This window comes from Pinus tabuliformis, chromosome 7 (genome assembly GCF_031772625.1).
Source record: "Pinus tabuliformis cultivar Carrire ecotype Pingquan chromosome 7, CPIR1, whole genome shotgun sequence".
In the NCBI taxonomy this organism is placed as follows: Eukaryota; Viridiplantae; Streptophyta; class Pinopsida; order Pinales; family Pinaceae; genus Pinus; species Pinus tabuliformis.
In genome coordinates, this window is record NC_142293.1 from 33,577,093 (window position 1) to 33,600,725 (window position 23,633).

A 23,633-nucleotide genomic window follows, 5' to 3' on the forward strand; every position below is an offset into this window, starting at 1 on the left:
CCCTAAGGATGCTTTTACACTTGGATTTAGGGTTGATGGTCTCTACCAAGTTGGTGGAAGTTCTTTGGGAGCTTTGGCAAGTGATACTTCTCTTCAATTTGAACTATGGCACTGAAGATTTGCCCACTTACATTACAAAGCCTTACTTGGGGTAAGGAAGATGGTCACAGGGATGCTCGAGTTTAACATGAACCATGAAGGATTTTGTCAGGGATGTGCAATTGGGAAACATACAAAGGGACTATTCCTTTTAGTGAAAGCAAGACAACTGATATTCTTCAATTCATCCATTCTGACCTATTTGGTATCTTGTCTGTAACTTTATTGGGAGGATACACATACTATGCAATTTTTGTGGATGCCTTCTCACACAAAACATGGATTTATTTCTTGAAGAAGAAGGATGAGGTGTTCAAGTGGTTCGATTCCTTCAAGGCATTGGTGGAGAATCAAACAGGGAAGAAGATCAAGATGTTGAGGATTGGCAACGTATTTGGCATAGAAACCCTAATGAGGCTTTTACTTTTGGATTTAGGGTTGATGGTCTCTACCAAGTTGGTGGAAGTTCTTTGGGAGCTTTGGCAAGTGATACTTCTCTTCAATGTGAACTACAACACCGAAGATTTGCCCACTTACATTACAAAGCCTTACCTGGGGTAAGGAAGATGGTCAAAGGGATGCTCGAGTTTAACACGAGCCATGAAGGATTCTGTTAGGGATGTGCAACTGGGAAACATACAAAGGGACTATTCCTTCTAGTGAAAGCAAGACAACTGATATTCTTCAATTCATCCATTTTGACCTATTTGGTATCTTGCCTGTAACTTTATTGGGAGGATACACATACTATGCAATTTTTGTGGATGCCTTCTTGCACAAAACATGGATTTATTTCTTGAAGAAGAAGGATGAAGTGTTCAAGTGGTTCTGTGCTTTCAAGGCGTTGGTGGAGAATCAAACAGGGAACAAGATCAAGACGTTGAGGACTGGCAACGTATTTGGCATAGAAACCCTAAGGATGCTTTTACTTTTGGATTTAGGGTTGATTGTCTCTACCAAGTTGGTGGAAGTTCTTTGGGAGCTTTGGCAAGTGACACTTCTCTTCAATGTGAACTATGGCACCGGAGATTTGCCCACTTACATTACAAAGCCTTACCTGGGGTAAGGAAGATGGTCACAGGGATGCTCGAGTTTAACATGAACCATGAAGGATTCTGTTAGGGATGTGCAACTGGGAAGCATACAAAGGGATTATTCCTTCTAGTGAAAGTAAGACAACTGATATTCTTCAATTCATCCATTCTGACCTATCTGGTATCTTGCCTGTAACTTTATTGGGAGGATACTCATACTATGCAATTTTTGTGGATGCCTTCTCACACAAAACATGGATTTATTTCTTAAAGAAGAAGGATGAAGTGTTAAAGTGGTTCTGTTCTTTCAAGGCATTGGTGGAGAATCAAACAGGGAAGAACATCTAGACGTTGAGGACTGGCAATGGAACCGATTCCCGAATATGAATCCAATGAATTCAATGAATTTTGCGGAGAGGCTGGCATTAAGGGGGAGACTACGATTTTTTGCTTCCTGCTCATCCACAAAATTGAAGCAGATCCCAAAGAGAAGCAAGAACCTGACGTGCTCTCTCTTTCCACCACATTGCCATCCCAGTGAGCATCAGAATGTCTAGGTAGCCTCAAATTCCCGACAGTATATCTCAATCCATAGTTGGTAGTGCCACGAAGATATCTTAAGATATTCTTTGCAGCAACCCAATGTATGTGATGAGGCTCAACCATAAATTGATTCAACATATTTATAGCGAAGCATATGCCTGTTTGACAGTTTATCAAGAACATCAGGCCCCCCACAAGTTGTCTATATTTAAAAGGATTTGCCAATTTGGGCCCAGCAACACTTCCTCATAGCTTCTTGAAGTTGAGTTCAGTTGGAGTAGACACAAACTTGCATTCCACCATCTCACATCTTTCTAACAACTTGCTATGTATTTCCCTTGAGAAAGGAAAATTTTGTCTAGTTTTTGCCAGAATTTCAGGCCTGGGAAGTTATGCATCAGTCCTAGGTCTTTCATCTCAAATTCAGAAGTCAACTCCCTTTTGCATTGATAAATAAGAGGGTCTGCACCAGTGAGAAAGAGATCAACATGAAAGACGAAAATAAGTCGCATGTCTTTTTCAACCTTAAAGTGTAGGTTTGGATCATTATAGCTCCTTGTAAATCCTAGCTTCATAAGATAGTTATCAATCCTTTCTTACCAAGCCCTAGGTGTTTGTTTTAACCCATAAAGGGTTTCTTCAACATGCATACATCAAACCTTCGATCTTGTACTTTAAACCCTTGCGGTTGTTCCAAGTAGACTTCCTCCATAAGTGAGCCATGCAAGAAAGTAGTCTTGACGTCCATTTGATGTAGGCTCCATCCTTGATTGGCAACAAGAGAAATTACAAATCAGATAGTGTTATATCGAGTAGCCGGTGCAAATATTTCATTGTAGTCCACTCCTTCCTTTTGAGAGAAGCTACGAGCTACGAACCTTGTCTTATACTTTTCAACACTTCCATTAACTCCATGTTTTATCTTGTAGATCCATTTAGAAGTGATCCTAGACTTGACCTTGGGTCTAGGCACCACTTCCCAGACATCATTCGTCATGATTGATTTATATTCTTCATTCATCGCATCTTTCCAAACTTGGTGTTTTATAGCTTCTTCGAATGTGCAAGGTTCAATTTGAATAATAGTATTCATGGCAGCCAAGTACCCTTAATACCTGTTAGGTTTCTTACTTTCTCGAAATGTCCTTCTTGGGGTAGTATGCTTTTTAGCGTCATGAAGTGTATCCTTGAGCCATAGTGGTCTTTTCTTTGAGGTAAAGGGATCACCAGGAGGTGGATCAAGAGGATCCATCAAGTCATCAACATCGAGAATAGGCTCATCTATCAGAGTTTCTTCTTGTTTTTCAACAACATCATTATCGTCCTTCCTTGAGATGGGGAGATCTCTAGCTTTTCCGAGGGCAGTGTCTTCATCAAAGGTAACATCTCTGCTTACTCCCACATCTCTTTTATCAAGTGTAAAATTCTATATGCCTTTGAATTTTCACTGTATCCAACAATTATATCTTTCTTCCCAAAAGCTTCCAACTTATTCCTTCTCTTTAGGCACATGAAAATACACAGGTCAACCAAAGATTCTAAAATGAGAAACATCATGTTTCTTACTAATGAAGACTTCCTTGGGTGTCTTGAAATCCAAGGCTTGATGAGGGCTCCTATTTTGAACCTATCTGACAGCTTTGGTGGCTTCTCCCCACAATAATTTCGTTAGACTTTGATTATAGATCATGGCATGGGTCGCTTCCATAATCGTTCAATTCTTCCTTTTAGCAACTTGGTAGAGACCATCAACCCTAAATCCAAGAGTAAAAACATCCTTAGGGTTTCTATGCCAAATACGTACCTTTCCATCAATGAATGCTACCTTGAAGCCTTTGTCTTTTATTGTATAAATAGACATTGAATTCTTCTTCAAATCCTGTTTCAATTGTAACATTTTCCTTTGAATCCCTTTTTAGATCCTTGACCCTGCCTCCTTGGACGAACATCATTCTAACTCTTAGCATGTGCAGGGAAAACAATAGGTTCATTTCCATTGATGGATTTATCTCTCTCCATTATCCTTGTTTCCTCTTGAATGCATCTATCGAATAACTCATCAAAACCAAGTATCCTGTCATTGTTGAGAATGGTGGTGGTAAATATATCCCATGGTTTTGAAATACCTCTAAGTTGCACGAAACGGGGAAACGGGGTTGAGTTTCTGAAACAGGCTCGGGTACGAAACGTGAACCCCCCCACCAAAAGCCTCCCACCTGTTGTAGCATTTTTTGGTTTTGATAAGAGAGAATAAAATAGTCAAAAAATGAAAAATATTTTGAAAAAATGTTAAGTTAGGATATGGACATAATATTATTGAATAGGATGTTTTTGAAAATATCTTGATGATGATGTCCATATCAAAGAAAATGTTAGGTTAGATGTCCTAAAAAATCAAGACAAAAAGAAAATGTTAGGTTACAAAGAAAATAAAACAAATAAACTCTGAAAGTGAGCAAGTCCAAATGCCACTACTATTTTTCTGCAAAATAATGGTTGTGTGCAACTTGTCATAAATGCCACAACCCATGACAGTCAAATAGTTTAATCTTGACTGCTTCATGCTTTAAATTTGATGTTATAGTTAGAGAATAAAGATCTGGCCAAACTGTTAGGCATCGACAGATCACAAGCCTTTCAACGTGCATCCATTCTCCCCGCATTGCGATATGCGATTGCGATGGACCTAGACCCGACGCAAATATATATCATAATTTATTGCCATTTCGCATTCGCCTCCATCGCAAGTCCCAGCGATAACATGTACTCTCTGCATTGCGATATGCGATGCGCGACGGACCCGACACAATATATATCATAACTCAATGCCATTTCGCATCTGCCTCCATCGCAAGTCCCGGCTAAAGTATTACCCTTCGCGATTGCGATCTCCGATACGCGATGGGAACCCGGACTCTACGCCATTTATCCGCTCGAGTTCATACTTTTTCAAATCTGCCATACCATGTTTTGCGAAGGATTTCTTTGTTAAATCGTTTTTATGATTTAAACAAAGAACCCCGCTAATCTCAGTTTTAACCCATAAATAAAGTCATTGCTGCCATAATTAACCGCTGGGCCCCTCCATTGCTCTTTCCTTTTCCCTTCGCGTTGCTCTTTCACTTCACCACTGTTCGATCAAATCCATTCAAATCCACGACCCTTAGTGATTTCGGGTTGGCTCACTGTACGCGCATTACCTGCCCGAAAAGTGGTATTCCACAAACCTCCCCTTGCTACGTGTCAGGCTCAGATCGTATCGGGTGACCCCTCCCAAAACCGCCCGCGCCTCATAAAGTGGTGCGATGAAAACCAAAACCACCTCCCGCATAAAGACAAAATGACCACTGTTTACTTTACCCCATATTTCAAAAAAGAATGCCGTTTTTCCGTCTAAACTCAAAATCACCATTTTTTCTTTGTTTCACCTGTTTTCACACTAAACCCTCCATAAGCCTCTGCGACCAATAAAGCCATTATTTTACCTTTCAATACGCTTTGGACTCCTTTCAAAATCCTCTCAAGCTCAATAAAACCATTGATGTCCTCCTCTGTCATTTATGTTTTCTTAACAATTTCTGTGTTTTGCAGGGAAAAACTGCTGTTCCATGCTTACAAAGAAAAAGCCTGCATACAGTTTGAAGACAAATCTAAAGGGATTTACTGTTGAAAAACATAGTAAAAACCTGAAATGCACAGTAAAGGTTACTCAGCAGGGTCAAAGGATATTTACAGAGTTAAAAGAGTATCAGATGAAAGATCAAATGAAGAAATTCACCAGCGTAAAGGATACAAACAAATAAGCAGCTTAAAGGGGCAAAATATCAAACAACAAAGCCAACACAACCTGAATAAAAGGGACAGCAAGAAGCAGTTCAATAGCTGCCCCCATCTTCTTGCATGAAGATCTCTCCTTTCCTAGAATAAATCTTAATCTGTTTTAGGATATTTTCTTAGTTTCATTATTGTATAAATAACTCTCTTTTCGAGTTGTTATGGGTTCAAAGTTCAGGATTCATGGTTCATTGCTTGTTAAGTTGTGACTGTTCATTCTACTTTGAACCTGGTTGCACCTTTGAAGGAAGCTTTTGTAGACACTTGATGTACTCAGTTTTTCTGGAACTTTAATACAAAGCAGAGGATTCTGAATTTGGTTTTACATAGTTTGTGTTATCCTGTAAGTTTTTCCAGTTATCAATCATTATGTTTTTCTTCATATGCTTATGACTTACAGAGATATCTAGGTAGGAATAATTGTGTCTCAATTTATTTCTATAAGCTCCTGAAGTGATCATCTATTAAGAGAATGGATTAATGAATTGTCTGTTTAGCTAATCCCCTCTAATCAATAAATCATCAACATCTTTTGTAAGCTTAAGTATACTGCCTTGAATCTTTGGAACGTAGTTCAGAAGGTTTTCACACTTATGATTGTTCTGTTTTACAGTCTGGAAACTGTGATAATCATATTATTTTCTGTCTTCTTCTCGCCACTATTTTGATCTATATCACTATGTAAAGCTTTATAGCAACCCTTTGCTGAGATATTAATATAACCCAAAGGATTAAGTATTTCAATTCTACATCTGTCTTCATTCATTGGTCTTCCAAAACTAAAACCGAAAACCTCAAAACAATTGTTTTAGATGCTTTGGCATTGGTAGCTGACCTACTACTATCTCAGAGGTACAACACCACCATTGTGCTGCAAAAAACATAGTAGTGTATTGAGTTAACTCAAAAAATACTTTCAAATTATAAACAATTTATCAAAATAAGAATTTGAAAATTGAAAATTTTGGTTTATCTAGCTCATCTGTGTCCCTTGCAATCTTTGCTAGGTTCTTGCCAAAGGTACCTGTTGCTTTGCTGAAAGTTGTGACCTATCGGTGTATCTCTAGATGATCACACTCCAATGGGATCATGCGATCAATGTAGTCAATCAATCCATCTCTAACCTCCCCACCCAAAGCTCCTGCCTCCAGAGCTTTATAATGATACCATGGGTTAAAAAAATACCCAGCAACATGTGTAGGGCGATGGAGTTGATTGTTCCATCTTTCATCAATGATTGTCCAAATAGACCCATACTTAGCCACTCTATCCTTGTATGCCCTCTTTATTTGCTCCTTTGCTTGATCCATAGCCCCATAAATGAAGCCCATAGCCAATCTTTTCCCATCCACCAACTGCAACACCTTAACTAGTGGCTCAACAACCTTCACAATCTCCACTGCCTTATTGTTTGTTAGACCACTGGCTTTGATTCCAATCATCACTGAAAACATCTTTTGCAAGTTTATATGTTGGGAAAGCATAGATTGCAATGTCAAAAAATGAGTTGCAAATCTAGTGATGGTAGGCCTAACAATATCTCTGCACCCTGGGTGTCTCCTTATCAGGCTCAAAATCCATGAATGATTGTAGATAAATTTTGTTATGGTTTTGGCATGATCTATAGTGTTCTTGACCCAATCTAATTTGCCAATATCCTCAAGCATGAGGTCTATGCAATGTGCAGCACATGGGGTCCAAAAGATGGTTTGTGTTTTTCCTCTAACAATTCACCAGCAAGAACATAGTTAGAGGCATTATCTGTGATGACTTGAACAACATTAGCCACCGCCACCTCCTAAACAACATCATCCAATAGTTGAAACAACAATTGTCCATGAACTGATTTTAGAAACATGGTTCCCTGTGGGCAAAAGATAAGAAAGTTTATGATGGTACGGTTCCTTTGATCAGTCCATCCATTTGACATGATGGTACATCTTGTTTTTGCCCATGAGTATTTGAAATCTTTCAAATACTCATTAATGGAGGAAATTTCTTTCTGCAAATGATGCCTCCCTAACTCATGCATAGTCGGGCCTTTGTAGCGCTTTCCAGCAGCAAATATGGCATCAAACATAGGCTCAAAATATGGTGAACGTGAAGCATTGAAGGGGATATCAACATCATACCACCATCTAGACATGTAAACAGAAGCAATCTTCCTCAATTCTTTCTTCCAATGGTCATCTAAAGTGGGCTGCAAAGTTCTAACAGCTTGAGGAGCATCTAATGGATAGGAGGGTGTGACAGTGAAATAAATTTTGATATTCATATTACCCTTCTTTTTCATTTTACCCTTACCCTTTTTTTCTTGCATGGAATCCAAAGCAATGTTTTAAAAAATGGTCGGCTCGGAACTGACTCGGCCAAGTTGGTCCGAGCCAGCTTTGGATTTTGTGACCCGGCCATTGAACCGGTTCGGCCGACCGGGTTAATACCAAGCCGGCTCAGTCGAGTCCGTATCAACCCGACTAGGTTAAGTACATCGACCAGTGAACCCAAAAAAACGGCTTTTTTTTTTATTTTCGCTGAGTGCGGGGGACTCCAAAGGGGTTTATTAATTGGTTTGTTGGTCTTTGGGGTCCATTCCCCTCTCCCAAACCTTATTTAACCCACTCAAGCCCCCTCATTCTCTCACAACCATCTCATGCATTTGAGTGAGCATTTTAGTGAGAGTTTGTGAGGAGTTGTTGAGTTTGTTTTTGGAGCAGCAGTGAGGAGTCTTGGAAAAACATTGTAGCTGGAGTGAGGAGCTTCTTGGTTAGCTATTTGGAGCAGCATTGAGGAGTTGGTTTCTTGGAGCAAGCTTGAGGAGGCAGTTTGTGCCTGGACGATTTTTTTTCACTTGTACAAATCTGTTTTTGCTTATTAAATTTTAGGTGCCTATCTAGAAATCCTAAAGAGTGTTTTTTGTGAAAGAAATGGACATTGAATCAATGTTTTTTTTTGTGTTTTATTTGTTTTTTTTTTCATTTTCAGATTGTTTGCTTTCATTTCCAAGTCAAAAAATGGCACCTAGAGTGAAAGATGCTGCTTGGGCATATGTTGAAATGGTTGAAAGTCAAATGCATTGCAAATTTTGCCATAGGAAACTTAAGGAAGGTCCTGGGGACATTAATAGGTTGAAACAACATTTGGCGGGGATTAGAGGCCAAATCACTCCATGTACCTCACCAGAAATTGGGGAGATTAGGAAGGAATTGTTAGACAGCTTTGAGAAGTTTAAAGAAGATAAGGCTAGGCAAAAAGAGTTAGAGGCTGAAATTGGGAGGAAGAGGAATATACAAAAAATGATGGCTACCAACCCCCATTTTGATTTTGAGGGTTCTTCCTCTATCCCTTGTATTGATGCATCCAATCCCTTCCGATATGTTCCTCCCTCTTTTGAGTCTATTCAAGAAAAGGGAAAGGGTAGAATGAAAAAGGGTGATATGAATATCAAAAGTTATTTCACTCCCTGCTCTCCATGAGATGCACATGGTCCTCAAACTAGTAGAAGTCAAGTGCAGCCCACTTTAGATGACCATTGGAAGAAAGAATTGAGGGAGATTGCTTGTGATTACATAGCTAGATGGTGGTATGATGCTGATATTCCCTCCAATGCTTCCTGTTCACCATATTAGGAGCCTATGTTTGATGCCATACAAGTTGCTGGAAAAGGCTTCAAAGGCCCTACTATGCATGAGCTAAGGGGGTATCGTTTGCAGAAAGAAATTTCATCCATTAATGAGTATTTGAAAGATTTCAAGGGCTCATGGGTGAGAACAGGATGTACCATCATGTCAAATGGATGGACTAATCAAAGAAACCGTACCATCATAAATTTTCTTATCTTCTGCCCACGGGGAACCATGTTTTTAAAATCAGTTGATGTATATGATAAGGTAAAATATGGGCAATCGTTGTTTCAGCTATTGGATGAGGTTGTTGAGGAGGTGGGAGTGGCTAATGTTGTTCAAGTCATCACAGATAATGCCTCTAACTATGTTCTTGTTGGTAAACTGTTAGAGGAAAAACACAAGACCATCTTTTGGACCCCATGTGCTGCACATTGCATAGACCTCATGCTTGAGGATATTGGAAAATTAGATTGGGTCAAAAACACTGTAAATCATGCCAAAAGCATAATAAAATTTATCTACAATCATTCATGGATTTTGAGCCTCATGAGGAAACACACTGGGGGCAGGGATATTATTTGGCCTGCCATCACTAGATTTGCTACTCCTTTTTTGACATTGCAATCTATGCTTTCACAACATAGAAACTTGCAAAAGATTTTTTCTAGTGAAGAATGGAGTCAAAGCCAGTGGTCTCACAAACTGGAAGGCAAAGAATTGAAAAAGAAAGTTAATGAAGAAATATTTTGGAGAAAGGCAGCAGAGATTGTGAAGCTTGCTGAGCCAGTGGTTAAGGTGTTGCGGTTGGTGGATGCCAGATGGGGAAAGATTGGCTATGGGCTTCATTTATAAGGCTATGGATCAAGCAAAGGAGCAAATAAAGAGGGCATACAAGGATAAAGTGGCTAAGTATGGGCTCGTTTGGGCAATCATTGATGAAAGATGGAACAATCAACTCCATCGCCCTATACATGCAGCTGGGTATTTTTTGAACCCACAATATCATTATAAAGCTAAGGAGACAGGAGCTTTGAGGGGGAAGGTTAGAGATGGACTAATTGATTGCATTGATCGCATGATCCCATCGGAGTCTGATCAGCTGGAGATACATTGACAGATCACGACCTTCACCAATGCTTTGGGTACATTTGGGAAGAACCTAGCAAAAATTGCAAGAGAAACAGATGAGCCAGGTAAACAAAAATTTCAATTTTCAAATTCTTAATAGTTTTTTTTTAAATTTTGTTAAATCGTTTATAATTTGAAAGTTGGATATAATTTGTATTTTTGTTGAGCTAACTCATTACACTCCTATGTTTTTTGCAACACAATGGTGGGAGGCTTTTGGTAGCCATTGTTCTAAATTGCAGAAGTTTGCAATTCGTATTTTGAGTCAAACTTGCAGTGCTACTGGGTGTGAGCGCAATTGGTTTGTCTTTGAGAGGATTCACACAAAGAGGGGAAACCGTTTGGATAAAAAACGGTTAAATGATCTAGTCTATGTCCAATACAACCTCTGACTTAGACGCAACGAATTGCTGAACAAAAGACCTGATTCAGATCCCATTGTGTTGGAAGACATTGATCCAACATCAGATTGGGTAGTGGAGAGTCATCCAACAGAGTTTGATTTTGATGAGGATCTTGATTTGGATTTACAGGGGGAGGCATCACTCGAACATGATGTTCAGTTGAATGCAGATCCTGATCCACTTGTACTAGCCTCAACCTCGCAGCCAACAAGTCCTCTAGTTGCAGGCGCTTCCTCTGCGCAGCCACGACAGAAGCGCAACCGCATATCTCATCTATCTCAGATTGCATCTGCTGCATAGCCTGCTAGTGCTACCACTTTTACAGTTGCAGTTGGAGATGATGATGAGGAGGAGCCATGGGGCCCCCTGTCTGACTCTGATGATGATCCAGAGATTGATCCACATGATCTTGGCTCCTCTGGCAGTAGTTACTAGCCAGTAGTATTGGTCATAGTTTACTTTTGTTGTTAGAGGCCATTTCTAGCCTTCTTGGTTATGTGTTTTTGTTTTGATCATGTATGTATTGGACAGTGCACTGAGTTCCATTTTGATATAATGGATATATTCATGAGCCTACTTTGATCATATTTTGTCTTCCATCTATATTCTAATGCTGTGTGTTTGGAAACATGAATGAAAATCTTTAAAATTATGTTTTTTTATAAAAAAAATAAATATTTAATGTATTTTTTACAACGACCGAGTCATTGAAATCGAGCCGGCCGAGTCGATATCGAGTCGGAGTCGGAGTCGGAGTCAGAGTTCTAAAACATTGATCCAAGTAGGGAGGAAGATAGCGGAAGGGGTTGGATGCATCAAATACAAGGGATAGAAGAAGAGCCATCAAAATCAAAATGGAGGTTGGTAGCCATCCTTTGGTGTATACTCCTCTTCCTCCCAATTTCAACCTCTATTTCTTTTTGCTTAGTTTTTTCTTCCCAAAACTTTTCAAAGCTATTTAACAACTCCTTCCTAATCTCCTCATTTTGTTTTGATTCACATGGAGTAATTTGGCCTCTAATACCTGCCAAGTGTTGTTTCAGCGTATAAATGCCCATAGGACCCTCCTTATTTTTTCTATGGCAAAATTTGCAATGCATTTGATTATCAACCATTTCACCATATGCCGAAGTAGCATCTTTCACTCTAGGAGCCATTTTTTGACTTGGAAATGAAAGGAAAAAAATCTGAAAATGAAAACAAAAAAATAGCATTGCTTCAATGTTCATTTCTTTTACAAAAACACTCTTTTCAATTTCCAGATTTGCACAAAAAAATAAACAACAAAAAACAGATTTTAGAAGTTAAAAAAAAAAGTAACTCTAAGCACAAACCACCTCCTCAATGCTGCTCCAACAAACCAACTCCTCAATGTTGCTCCAATGGCTGCCCAAGAAGCTTCTCACTGCTGCTCCAATGCTTTCCCAAGACTCCTCACTGTTGCTCCAAAAACAAACTCTTCACAAATTCTCACACAAATGCAATGAGATAGTTGTGAGGAAATGAGAGGGGTTGGGTAGCTTTTATAGGGTTTGGGAGAGGTAAATGGACCCCAAATAACCCTAAGCCAAATTAGAATTGGCTGTGGGGTCCTTTCCTCCAAAAAAAAATTTGCAGGCTGCTTTTCGGCCGTGGCCACGGAACCGGTCGAGTCGGTCACTGGCTCGGCCGAATCGGTAACAACTCGGCCAGCTGAACCGATTCGGCTACTGAGCCGACCCGACTACGCTCTAGCTCGGCCGTTTCGGTTTCGAGACGACCGTTTCTTAAAACATTGGCATATAGAGAGAATTAGAAGATGCTTCCAACCCTATCGTAATGTATGAGATACAACTTATTTTACTTAGAGATTCCTATAGTCTCCTAATTCTCATTCGTCTCTCTTGCTACTTGGATTCCAATAGGTACACTTGTTTTCCTGATATCGGAGTTGCTACATGTTGAAGTAAGTGGTAGTTTTGGAAGCTCTTTTGCATAGGCTTGGTGTCTTAGCACGTGGAAGCCATTATTTGCCTTGTCTAGGTGCTTGCTTGGTTCAGTAAGTGATTTACGTCTTCTTTCCCAAGTCTGACTTAAGAAAAGTACAATGATTAAAGTAAATTAATTATTGTGGACTATTGAGTTATTTTTTTAAGGATAAATAATTTAATTATTTATCTCCAAGATGGTTCTAGAAGGAAGATTGGTGTTAGGGATTTGAACTCAATGAAGATTATAAAGGGAGCTTAGTGAGGAGGTGAAGACATAAAGAGTGAGTGAGTCATCATGAAGAGAGAGTGGTTTTCTTTGAGTGCGAGTGGCTTTGTGGACCAAGAGCACAAAGAAGGAGAAGTGCGAGTGGATTGGGGCGAATCTAGGAGGGTTGAGTAAGAGGAGATTGCAGGGCCGAGTTGCCAGAAGGAGATTGATTTTATCTTAAGGAGGCTGAGTTTTTCCTAGTGCGCATCAGTGGCATGAAAGGACGACGCAGGTCGAGTATCTGGGCCGAGTTCTCTAGGCTGATTTCATCTGGAGGCTAATTTCCTAGGGGCTGAGTTTTTTGGGCCAAATTCATTTCGAGGGGAGTCATGTTACATGTTTCAAGGTTTTGTATTTTTCCTTGCAACTCTGTCGGTCAAAAAACCTAGATTTTCTAATTAATTAAATCATAGAGAATTGTTGTTGGTGAATTTATTTTGCAATGTGATATCTGAGATATCACATTGATATCTCAGATATATTTCCGCTCCATATATTATTCTAGAAGTTAAAATACCAGTGATTTTATTTTTTGGCGATTCAGTAATTATTTGGGTAAAGAAATAAATTGTTGGGGATAAATTAAATTGTCATGAGAAAATAAATCTGGCTGGTATTAGAAATTTAACACTACTGTTGTTGATTATGTTTTGTCTAAGCTAGTCTTTATCATCCCTGTTTGGAATCTGTCTTTCCCCCACTTCCTATTTGTAAATGCATGTACATTGCCTTTGCCCTCTTAGATGTACACCAACCCCTCTCCCCTCTTCCCCTGCAACTGCATTAAAACCCAACACACTATTCATTTTGATGCCAAGTATGTTGATTCTTATGCCTCTTGCCTCTCCCAACTTGTTCCACTCATAACCAGGTGCTCTTCCCTTGATACAAACAAAGCCATGTACAACTTGTTATCCTTGGTACTTTCAGAAACTGCTTTAGACACTCAGCACCAAACCATTCACCACAGCACACATGATTGCCTCCTGTGTATTTTTTCCCTGAGCCAATGGGTTGATGAGGCATGCAAGAATATGTATTTGATTCCCATTGACACATTTCGGTCACTTGTGGACGTTAATATAATTCCGTATTATTTTTCCAACTGTTTTGCTGGTTGCGTGTTTATTTTTAGAGATTTCCAGCCCCTTCTCAATTTACCTTTTCTCAACAAGCTTTTTTAGTTTATTGGGTTTTGCTACATTTTCCAGCTTCATAGCTTCTACCTTGCCTTTTCTTTTGGTTGTTCATTCTCTCTGTCCTTGCTGCATTTTGTAGTGTCATAACTTCTACTGTTATTTTTCTCTTTGTTATATTCTCTCTGGGTTGCCGGGTATGAAATGTGACCCCCCCATATTTAATAAATGTTATGTGCAATCATAAATCATGCATGATACATTATTACATTATGATTACATTGTTCAATGTCATTGCATAAATTATAAGTCTATCATTTATACATGATGATGAAACATACTAACATCACATTTACTCATGAATGATCACATAATGAATGTAGTAACATCCAAAAACAGCTTTGATGCTAATAAATATATATCTAAAATCAGCCTTTATATATGAGGCTGCAAGTACAGTTCTAGATCAACAAGTATCAAACTGTGGACAATGAACATATATAGAAATAAAACATGAGCTCAATCTAGTAAGCAATAAAGGCGAATAGTCTTCATCCAAATCTGCTTTTGAAATCTTTTTTGCTCGCTGTTGGAATCTCCTTTGCTCACACTGCTGAAATCGCCCTCGCTGAAACCACTGCTCTCTTCCACTTTTCTCCTTTCTAAAATCGCCCCTTTCCAAGTGAAATGACTTGCTCAATTCGTGTGATGAGGGAAAGAGGTGAGAGTCTTTTTATAACTTGCGATAGACATCTAGAAACACCCACACATTAATTTAGTTGCAACATAAAAAAGTTAAAAAAGAAAAAGAAAAAAAAAAAACGATATTTTGAGTGGAAATGTGCCCAGATGGGCCTGAAACACGTTTCAAGCTAAATCATTTCAGCCTGGGGAATCGCGCCTGTACGGCCTGGAACGTGTTTCAGGCCCATATGGAACGTGTTTCAGCGTTTCAGGCCGGAAACTGGGATGAAATGTCCCCCTGGCACATGTTTCCTGCAACATAGCTTTCCTTTTGGTGATCTATCTACCCTTATTTGTTCATATATATATATATATATATAATACCACTTGGAAAAGAAGCATGAGGGTGATCTTGGAAATATGTTGATGGAGGCAGGTTTTGCAGAATAATATGGTGGTGGGAGGTAAACATCCGAATGGAAGTTAACAGGGAAAATAGTTTGTTAGGCAGCAGAAAAGGGTGCTCTGATATCACTTGTAGAACTCCACAAGGATTGCTACAAAGATCTAGTGATTGCATCAGTTACCTGTAAGGGGAATAAATAAAAATTAATATTGAAGAGAATACGAAGAGGCATATAAATTGAACACACCGTGCTTCTTTATAACAGTTACAACTAATTACTGACTTTATAATACATGGTGCACAGATAATAAAAATGTGTTTGTGTTATAATAAGTTACAAACATCTCTACTGTGATCAATGAGAAGCAGCTTCTCATTTGAGTTCTGTTCTGTCAACTGTATGCTTCAACTCCATTCCCCACAATTTAAAGATAGTATTTATATTTGGTATTCTAAAATATTGATTTTTCATTATGCACTGGGCCTCATTGTCGATTAGAGATTTGACATTCTTGAATATGAATATTGTAAAAGAATGTTGCACCAGGTTTCTGGAACGGCTGGAAGCTATCCAGAAATTTCTAGGAGATGGATAGACACGGATGATAACTGTTAAAAATTATACTAAAATTAAATGCAATGATTCTACTACTTCGGACTGATACAATTCAATAAAAGTAGCAGTTGTTAAATAATAGGTATTAATGACCTTATCTATGTGGATATAAGAACCTTGAAGAAAAGTAGGTATAGGGTACCAGAAACTACTAAACATGGTTATCAACACTGTTATTGACAGCATTACAAAATTATACTACATAATATACAATGATGCATCGTGTAAATAATATTTGTCATGCCTGAATGCAAAACTATTCCATGAATTGTTTTTGGAGAACCTGTGTCCCATGGGTGCCGGTTTGCATAGGCGCTGTACAAACATCCCAAAATCAGCCAGTAATTTCTCCTAGATACCAGACCTTCCCATTTTTGGTGGGAAATTTTAAATGTGTAGGGGACCCACATTCTAGGGACATCCCTCTTCCAAATGAGGAGTTCACCCTGCAGTCCCCAAGTTTGCAGGGACAGGAATAATGCGGAGGATGCTTCCTCCAGCGGTGGCAACAGTTTCACGTGTGACTGTGAAAAGGAATGCCTTTAAGTGACATATTGCTCACATTAAAGTTTCTTGAAACATACTCATCTGAGGAACAGAAGTGCTGTTTTCTATTTGATAACTCTTATCCAAGCTGGTCAAATGGATTGTGGTTAAATAGTATTATAATTGCTTTCATTGGGGAGATACAAAATTCATAAACCATCAATACATGAAAAACCTGCATTAATATGGCCGGAGTTATAAAGTACCTTCCCTCTCACCAAAAGGAAGTTTATGTGAAGAAAACACTTATCCTAACTTATAGGATGGCATCTAAATGTAGTTATTGTGTAATAAATACATATGTTGCTAGCATATCTGGCAATATAAATTTGGGAAAATCCTAAATTGGCTATTGGGTTTGCTACATTGAAGTTGTTGCCAGTCTCTATGAAAGCTATAGGGTGATATATAACCAAATTTACTCTTTGATAATTGAAACTGTTGTGCTTGTGGCACAATCACAAATATGTTTGGAAATTTATAAACTTTTCATGTTTAGTCCTATATTTCACTGCTTTTTAAATTCAATTGTACTACACAGCATCTTGGTGGAGGTTGCTGTTGTGTTTGGTAATGACTTAAGGCATTGACCAAGGTTGCAGGGGAGCGCTGCCACCCCGTAACACCGATCTCACTCCCGCTCCCGCTCTTGAAGCATGCTCCATAATTTTTTTTTCTCCCTGCCAATTTAGGAGTGATAGATGGAGCTATTGAAGATTGGAAACAAGAATTTGGCCCTAGTTTTGATATGCAGTTCATGGTAATGTGTGAGAATTCTCAAAGTAAAAGTGACATTCTCCTTTATATTTCATTTTCATCCTTTTACTTAAATTTTTAACATTACCATGAAATGACTCAGGATGTTTGAGAGTGGTTCTGACCTCATTGGATTTCATATACAGAAAGTAGAATTTTAAATCTCACTCAAAATCCAGCAGACTTGTCATTTTTCTAGGATTTTAGGATTGGGGTGATTGCAATTTTTCCATTGGATTTTGTCATGTACTAGGGTATGGAACTTGTATTTAATGAAGAGCACCTAGGGTACTAGTGTATGGAACTTGTATTTAATCAGGAGCACCAAGGTTGTTCTACTATGGAAGAGGAGACTCTCAGTAAAGCATGAGACAAGAAATTAGAAATTCGTGGAAAGAGGGTTAAGTAGTAGATAATAGATTTACTTGTCTTTTCTAGTTTCTAGTACTTTTTTATAACTATTGACTGTTTCATATTTATTTTGGTATTTTTTTGTAAACAACATATGACAATTTAAGTTTGAAGTTTGAAGTTGGCATTTATACTCATTAGTAATGAATTATGAATATGATGCTTCGTGAAAGTTGAAACATTTCATTTCATGTTAGATATTCTTTGTTATTGTTTGGTTACTTGGTAATGGTAATGATTACGAGTACAAGTTACAACTTTTGTGATCAATGATCATAACTTTTATATATCGAATTTTGAAAGCTTGAAACTTTAAGATTGATGAATCACAAGATTCAATATGTTGTATGTTACTAACATGTGTACGTGGTTGATGAAGATTATGACTTCTAGATGACTGGTGTTATATGGTTCAATCCATGCTTTTATGCTTTTTATATCTAATTCATCATTCTACATGCTTTTGTTGACATATACGCATCAAAATATATAAAAATATATATTATATAAAAATTCGCTCCCTATTCGGTCCCAAACCGGAAGCTTTTGAAAATGTCGCTCCCGCTCCCTCTTCTGCTCCCTGCTTCTGCTCCCGCTCCCAAGTAACCTTGGCATTGACATGCTCTCCTTCCCCTTTTAAAGAATTTTTATAAAATATAAATGTAACTAGTAAACAAGTCAAATTTGATTACTTATCTGCTGGTTTTCTTGATACTTTGTTTTCCTTGTTTGTTTTGCATGCAACTTGAGTATGGTTGAGCCTTATTGCTTGCTTAACTGTTTTCTAGGATCCCAGCATAAAAGAATTAGCAGAGCAGATAGCCAAGGATCCATCATTCAATCAGATGGCGGAGCAGCTTCAACAGAGTGTTCAGCATGCAGGGCAGGAAGGTATTCCACAGCTGGATACACAGCAATATTTCTCTACAATGCAACAGGTTATGCAGAACCCTCAGTTCATGACCATGGCAGAACGGCTTGGTAATGCTCTCATGCAGGTATGGATACTGTGCAGAATGTATCCAGTATGAAACTTAATCATGATGGAGCTTCTCTAATTGTAACCATCACGATATTTTCAATGACTGACATATTTTATCTGTAACTTTTCAGGATCCATCCATGTCCAGTATGCTAGAGAATCTTTCCAATCCTGCTCACAAAGAACAGTTGGAGGAGCGCATGTCAAACATTAGGGAAGATCCATCTTTGAAGCCTATCCTTGAGGAGATTGAATCTGGGGGTCCAGCGGCGATGATGAAGTAGGACAATCTTTTCATTAGAATGTTTATATAACATCTTAGATATTGTATGAAGTATACGATGATTTTACACGATAAAATGATTTTATTATATCTTAGGTATTATACACGATAAGATGATTTTATTAATGACCAATGAATGCTATAGAGAAGGTATTCAGCTGTTTGTTTGTTGATTCATTTTTTCTGATATGTCCCTCGTGTTTACAGGTACTGGAATGATCCAGCAATTCTGACCAAGTTAGGTCAGGCAATGGGTGTTGGAATTTCTGGTGATGCTCCTGTCTCCAATGAGGGAACTGGTGCAGATGAAGCTGAAGAGGATAATGAGGATGAGGATGAGCTGACTGTTCATCACACTGCAAGTGCTGGTGATGTAAAGGTGTGCCTTCTCTTTAAAGATTGCCTACATCATTTATGCTACAAAATGTTATTCATATTGAATAAGAAAGATTTGCATTTTGTGAATTGCAAGTTGTTAGGAGCAACTCACAAAGAGACAATGGGTAGTGAATGGGAAAGAGATGGCGTGTTCGGTGGAAGTTCTAGATTTTGGTTCTTGCTATAGATATGTGTTAATACATAGGTTGTGAGGAGCTGATGTGCGGGAAAGGTTGGCGGCACAACTCGTTATATGCCAAGTATTAGTCATAACATATAGTGATGCTGCATGAAAAATCCAGAAAATTCTAATGTATAGCTGTGTTCTTGCACTTGGTCAGCAGGGTAACATAACCAAGTTCCGTGTTTGGGTTGGGAATCTTCTTACTCTGAACTGAATTCCTCATAGCTCCTTGAGAAGAAATGCCATACAAGTTTTCTGCAAAGCCAGGCAAATCTTAGTGTTCCTCTCACAGAAATTTTTAGATAAGATACGATAAATGTATTAATGTTAGACAAATGGTAGGTCAATGGGGCTGTTAGGTACAAAGGAGTCTATACAAAGTGGGAGCAACTCCTATATAAAAGCAACAATTAGGAAGTGAAAGATTATAGAAATCTAATTTAAAACCTAGAAAGCCAACTTCAAAGACGGAGAGGCAATCCAGGAGAGAGATGTACAAGGTGAGTGGATCAAGAGTTTATGGTGCATGTGGTACAAGGCTACCCTGGTACACTGGAATGGTAGATGAAATGATATTATATTATGATAGGTTATAGAACAAGTGAACACACAAATTATTCTTTAGAAATTAAGAAGCTGCAATATTACATAAAATTAAAAATAGGGACTTTCTAAAATAGACATATCAATATGAGGTTTGAACACCATCAACTGTGAGGGTTTCAAAACTAGTTCTCTCAAATTCTTGTGTTATGTTTTATTGATTTTTCATTTCTTTTCTGTACTGTTATTTGTTTGTGGTTTCCAAGTGAATTGCGGGATCCAAATTTTGAGCTGCTTTTAGGAGTTTCATTTTTGGAAAAAATTAAAGGTTTTTGAATTTTCACAGTGATTTAAAAGCTTGGTTTCATTTAAATGCACATACAGTACACCTTTAGGAAAGCATCCCTGTAAAATGGAAGGCAAGAGGATCGCCTGGTGAAGCTAGCTGACTGTTCGATTGTGTCTGTTTAAAATGTTTGTGTTGGCTTCTGGATGGGTGAAAGGTTGCGAGAGAAGTGATTGGGGCTTTTACACTCTACATTGAGGCAGCTTCTTTAAATTGTGTCTTGATATGCTTACCTTGGATGTGGATGATAGTTCTAGCCCCCCCAAAGGGGTCAGATGATGGTGTTAGAAGGTAGATGTTTCATGATGTTGATGTTTCTTAGCGACATGGTTTGTTGATGTATGATGTTGGTGCCACTAAGAGAGGGGGTGTTTTACATGCTCCTCGTCATGCGTTGGCTGTGTGACGAGGTCACACTTAATGATTGGATTGGTTAGCATTTTGTTATGTCCCTTCTCTTACAATGTTGCTATAGTGGGACGATTCATGTTGTCTTTGTGAGATATTCCTAGGTGACATGACTTGATGATGTAACATTTGTAAGGCATCACCTAGGGGGGAATGTGTTTTATGATGATAGTACTCCCATTGATATGTTACTTCCTAAGCTTAAGTTAGAAGAGGGAGGGGGCGTGCTACATATCGTTTGATGGTGATCTAACCTTTTGTTAAGGTTGGATGATGAATTTTGATGTAATAATCCCTTGGTGGGGGTGCACTTTAGGTTGTTATTTATATTTTGTTGTTACCATGGTGAAGTTTTCCTAGGGAGAACATCTTTTATTTACATAGTACTATGAGTGCATCCCTCATTGGCACACATGTTGATGGTGATTTAAGTTGTTGGTCATTGTTACCCAACAAAATGGGTAACCCTATAGGAGGGAACTTTTTCTCCTATCTTGGACAACCAACCAACTAGCAACCCTACACATTTGCTTATTGATGATGATATGCTAGTTTCCTTTGCCATCTACACCGGTCACACATCTTTCACCATTTGACATTCCTCTTGGATGAAGGTGCGCTACCACTCAATAGGTACTATGACCATTTTGCAATCGAGTGCTTTTACTTAATGTTTCGACCTTTCGAATGGATAAATGGGTGATCTGAATGTTTGACCAACCCTTATTGTAAACTTGTTCTCTCACTTTACTAGAGGGGCTAATCTTTAGCCCTAGTCTAGTGGGACCTTCCTTAAGGCATTAGGGTCATAGATGGGGCACTACTTGGGACACTTGGATTGAGGTAGCGTGTCCATTCTCCTTTTCCATACTTAACATTTTCTATGTCACATTATTTCCTTTGATATCATCTCCATCCTTCGGGTTAGCTGTCATTGGTTCATTGGGATGTAGCATTCACATACCCACATCTTTGAGTTGGGCTGTGAAATGTTGCTCGGTTGTTGGAAAAGTAACTAGGTTTGGTCTTCATATTTATCTTTGTACTTGTATCAAATTGTATATATGAAGAACAATAATTTTATTTGTTCATGCATGGGTTTCATGCTCAAGTCTAGGTTAAGCCATAGTTTTAAAAACTAGCCGACGTAAACGGAAACCAGTCAAATTGGTTGGTTCACTGGCAAATATAGCCAGACTGGTCACAAAACCGGGTTTATTTCCATTTCGCCGGATTTTCACAAAAACCACACCTAACCGACCGATTTATGAGGAAACCAACCAGTTTATGGGTAAATCGGCCGATTCCATCATAAACCGACCGGTTCAATGCCACGGCCGCTACGGAGCCAGTGCCCACTGGGCTAGTTTTTGGAAGCTTTCTTAAGTGGTTTGGAGGGAAACTAAGGGTTGTTTCCCTCCAAAAACACCCATTCCAAGCCAATAAAAGGAGGTCACCCCCCTAATTTGCCTCGCACATATCATTTGGAGTTTTTGTGAGTTTCATTGAGATCTTGGAGAGTGTTGAGTTTTTGCTGCATTAGTCATCTTGGAGGCTTGGAGTTGGACTTGGAACTATTTTGGAGATAGTTTGGAGCTGTTAGTAGAGTTGGCATCTTCAAGAGGAGGCTAAGGAAGCTAGTTTGCATTTCCAGGTAATAATTTTCACTTGAAAAATTCCATATTTCACTGTTGTCCATGTATTTAATTTTTTATGTGTTCTATGTTATCAAATCTCTAGTTCTATGCTATCAAATTTTGTAGGCTAAATATGCATTTTGTTTTCCTAAATTTATCTTAGGCTTTCCATTTTTCTTAGCTGCAATCTTTTATTTTATTGTCGCATTTCTTTGCAAATTTCATTTATTTCTAGTCATCATGGCTCCAAAAGCAAAAGACACTGCATGGGTTCATTGTGACGTGATTGATGGAAAAATGATATGCAAATTTTGCAATAAATCTACTGGGGTGGGGGTATTCTCAGGTAGAAACAACACTTGGCTGCGATAAGAGGCCAAGTAAATCCATGTGAAGCACCCAAGGAAGTGTTAGGTCCTATTAAGGCAGAATACCTTGCCAAGTTTGAGGAGAATAAGGTTAGGGAGAAGGTTATCCATGAAGAAATTGCAATGAAGAGAGAAATATGACAAGCCATGAAAGAGAGTGGGTATGATGTTTTTGAGATTCAAGACTCCTCTTCTATCCCTTCCACCATGTCTTATCATTAAGGCCAACTATCTAAAGGAACAAAGAGGCCAAACATCCAAAGTTATTTCTCATCCTCTGCCACCACTACCTTTGCTAATCCCACTTCCTCCCAGCCAAGTCTTCAAGTCACTTTGGATGAACATTGGAAAAAACTATGCAATGAATATTTTCTTCAATACATTGCTAGATGGTGGTATGATGCAGACATCCCATTTAATGCTGTTCGCTCACCTTATTACCAAGCTATGTGGGACTCTATTATAACTGCAGGAAAGGGCTTCAAGGGCCCTATTATGCATGACTTGAGGGGAGCTCTTTTGCAAAAAGAGATATCTTCCATTGATGAGTATTTGGCCGAGTATAAAGAGTCATGGCTCAAAACAGGTTGTTCCATCATGTCAGATGGATGGACCGATGGAAAGAACCACATTATCATTAATTTCCTTGTTTCTTGCCCTCAAGGAACCATGTTTTTGAGATTGGATGATCCATCTGATAAGGTGAAGGATTCAGCCCTTCTATTTGAGCTTTTGTATGAGATATTCAGGAAGTGGGGGAGAAGAATGTTGTGCAGGTCATCACAGATAATGCCTCAAACTATGTTCTTGTTGGAAAGATGCTTGAGTCCAAATATAAGACCATATTTTGGACACCATGTGCTGCACATTGCATAGACCTCATGCTTGAGGACATAGGAAAAGTGGAGTGGGTAAAAAATACTGTAGAGCATGTCGAGTGCATTACAAAATACATCTACAACCACTCATGGGTATTGAGCCTAATGAGGAAAAACACTGGGGGCAAAGAGCTTGTTAGCCATGTAATTACAAGATTTGCAACTCAC

At 38.6% G+C, this 23,633-nt stretch overlaps 1 protein-coding gene across 1 annotated transcript in view; it reads left to right on the forward strand.

The window, feature by feature from the left end:
* The window catches only part of LOC149245078 (ankyrin repeat domain-containing protein 2A-like), a 124,634-nt gene that overhangs the window by 38,133 nt on the left and 62,868 nt on the right, over window positions 1-23,633 (forward strand). The window contains exons 3-5 of the mRNA XM_089457646.1: window positions 18,247-18,456; window positions 18,572-18,720; window positions 18,931-19,102. Of these exons, the coding sequence (XP_089313772.1) occupies window positions 18,247-18,456; window positions 18,572-18,720; window positions 18,931-19,102 (531 nt within the window). The remainder of the gene's footprint in view (window positions 1-18,246; window positions 18,457-18,571; window positions 18,721-18,930; window positions 19,103-23,633) is intronic.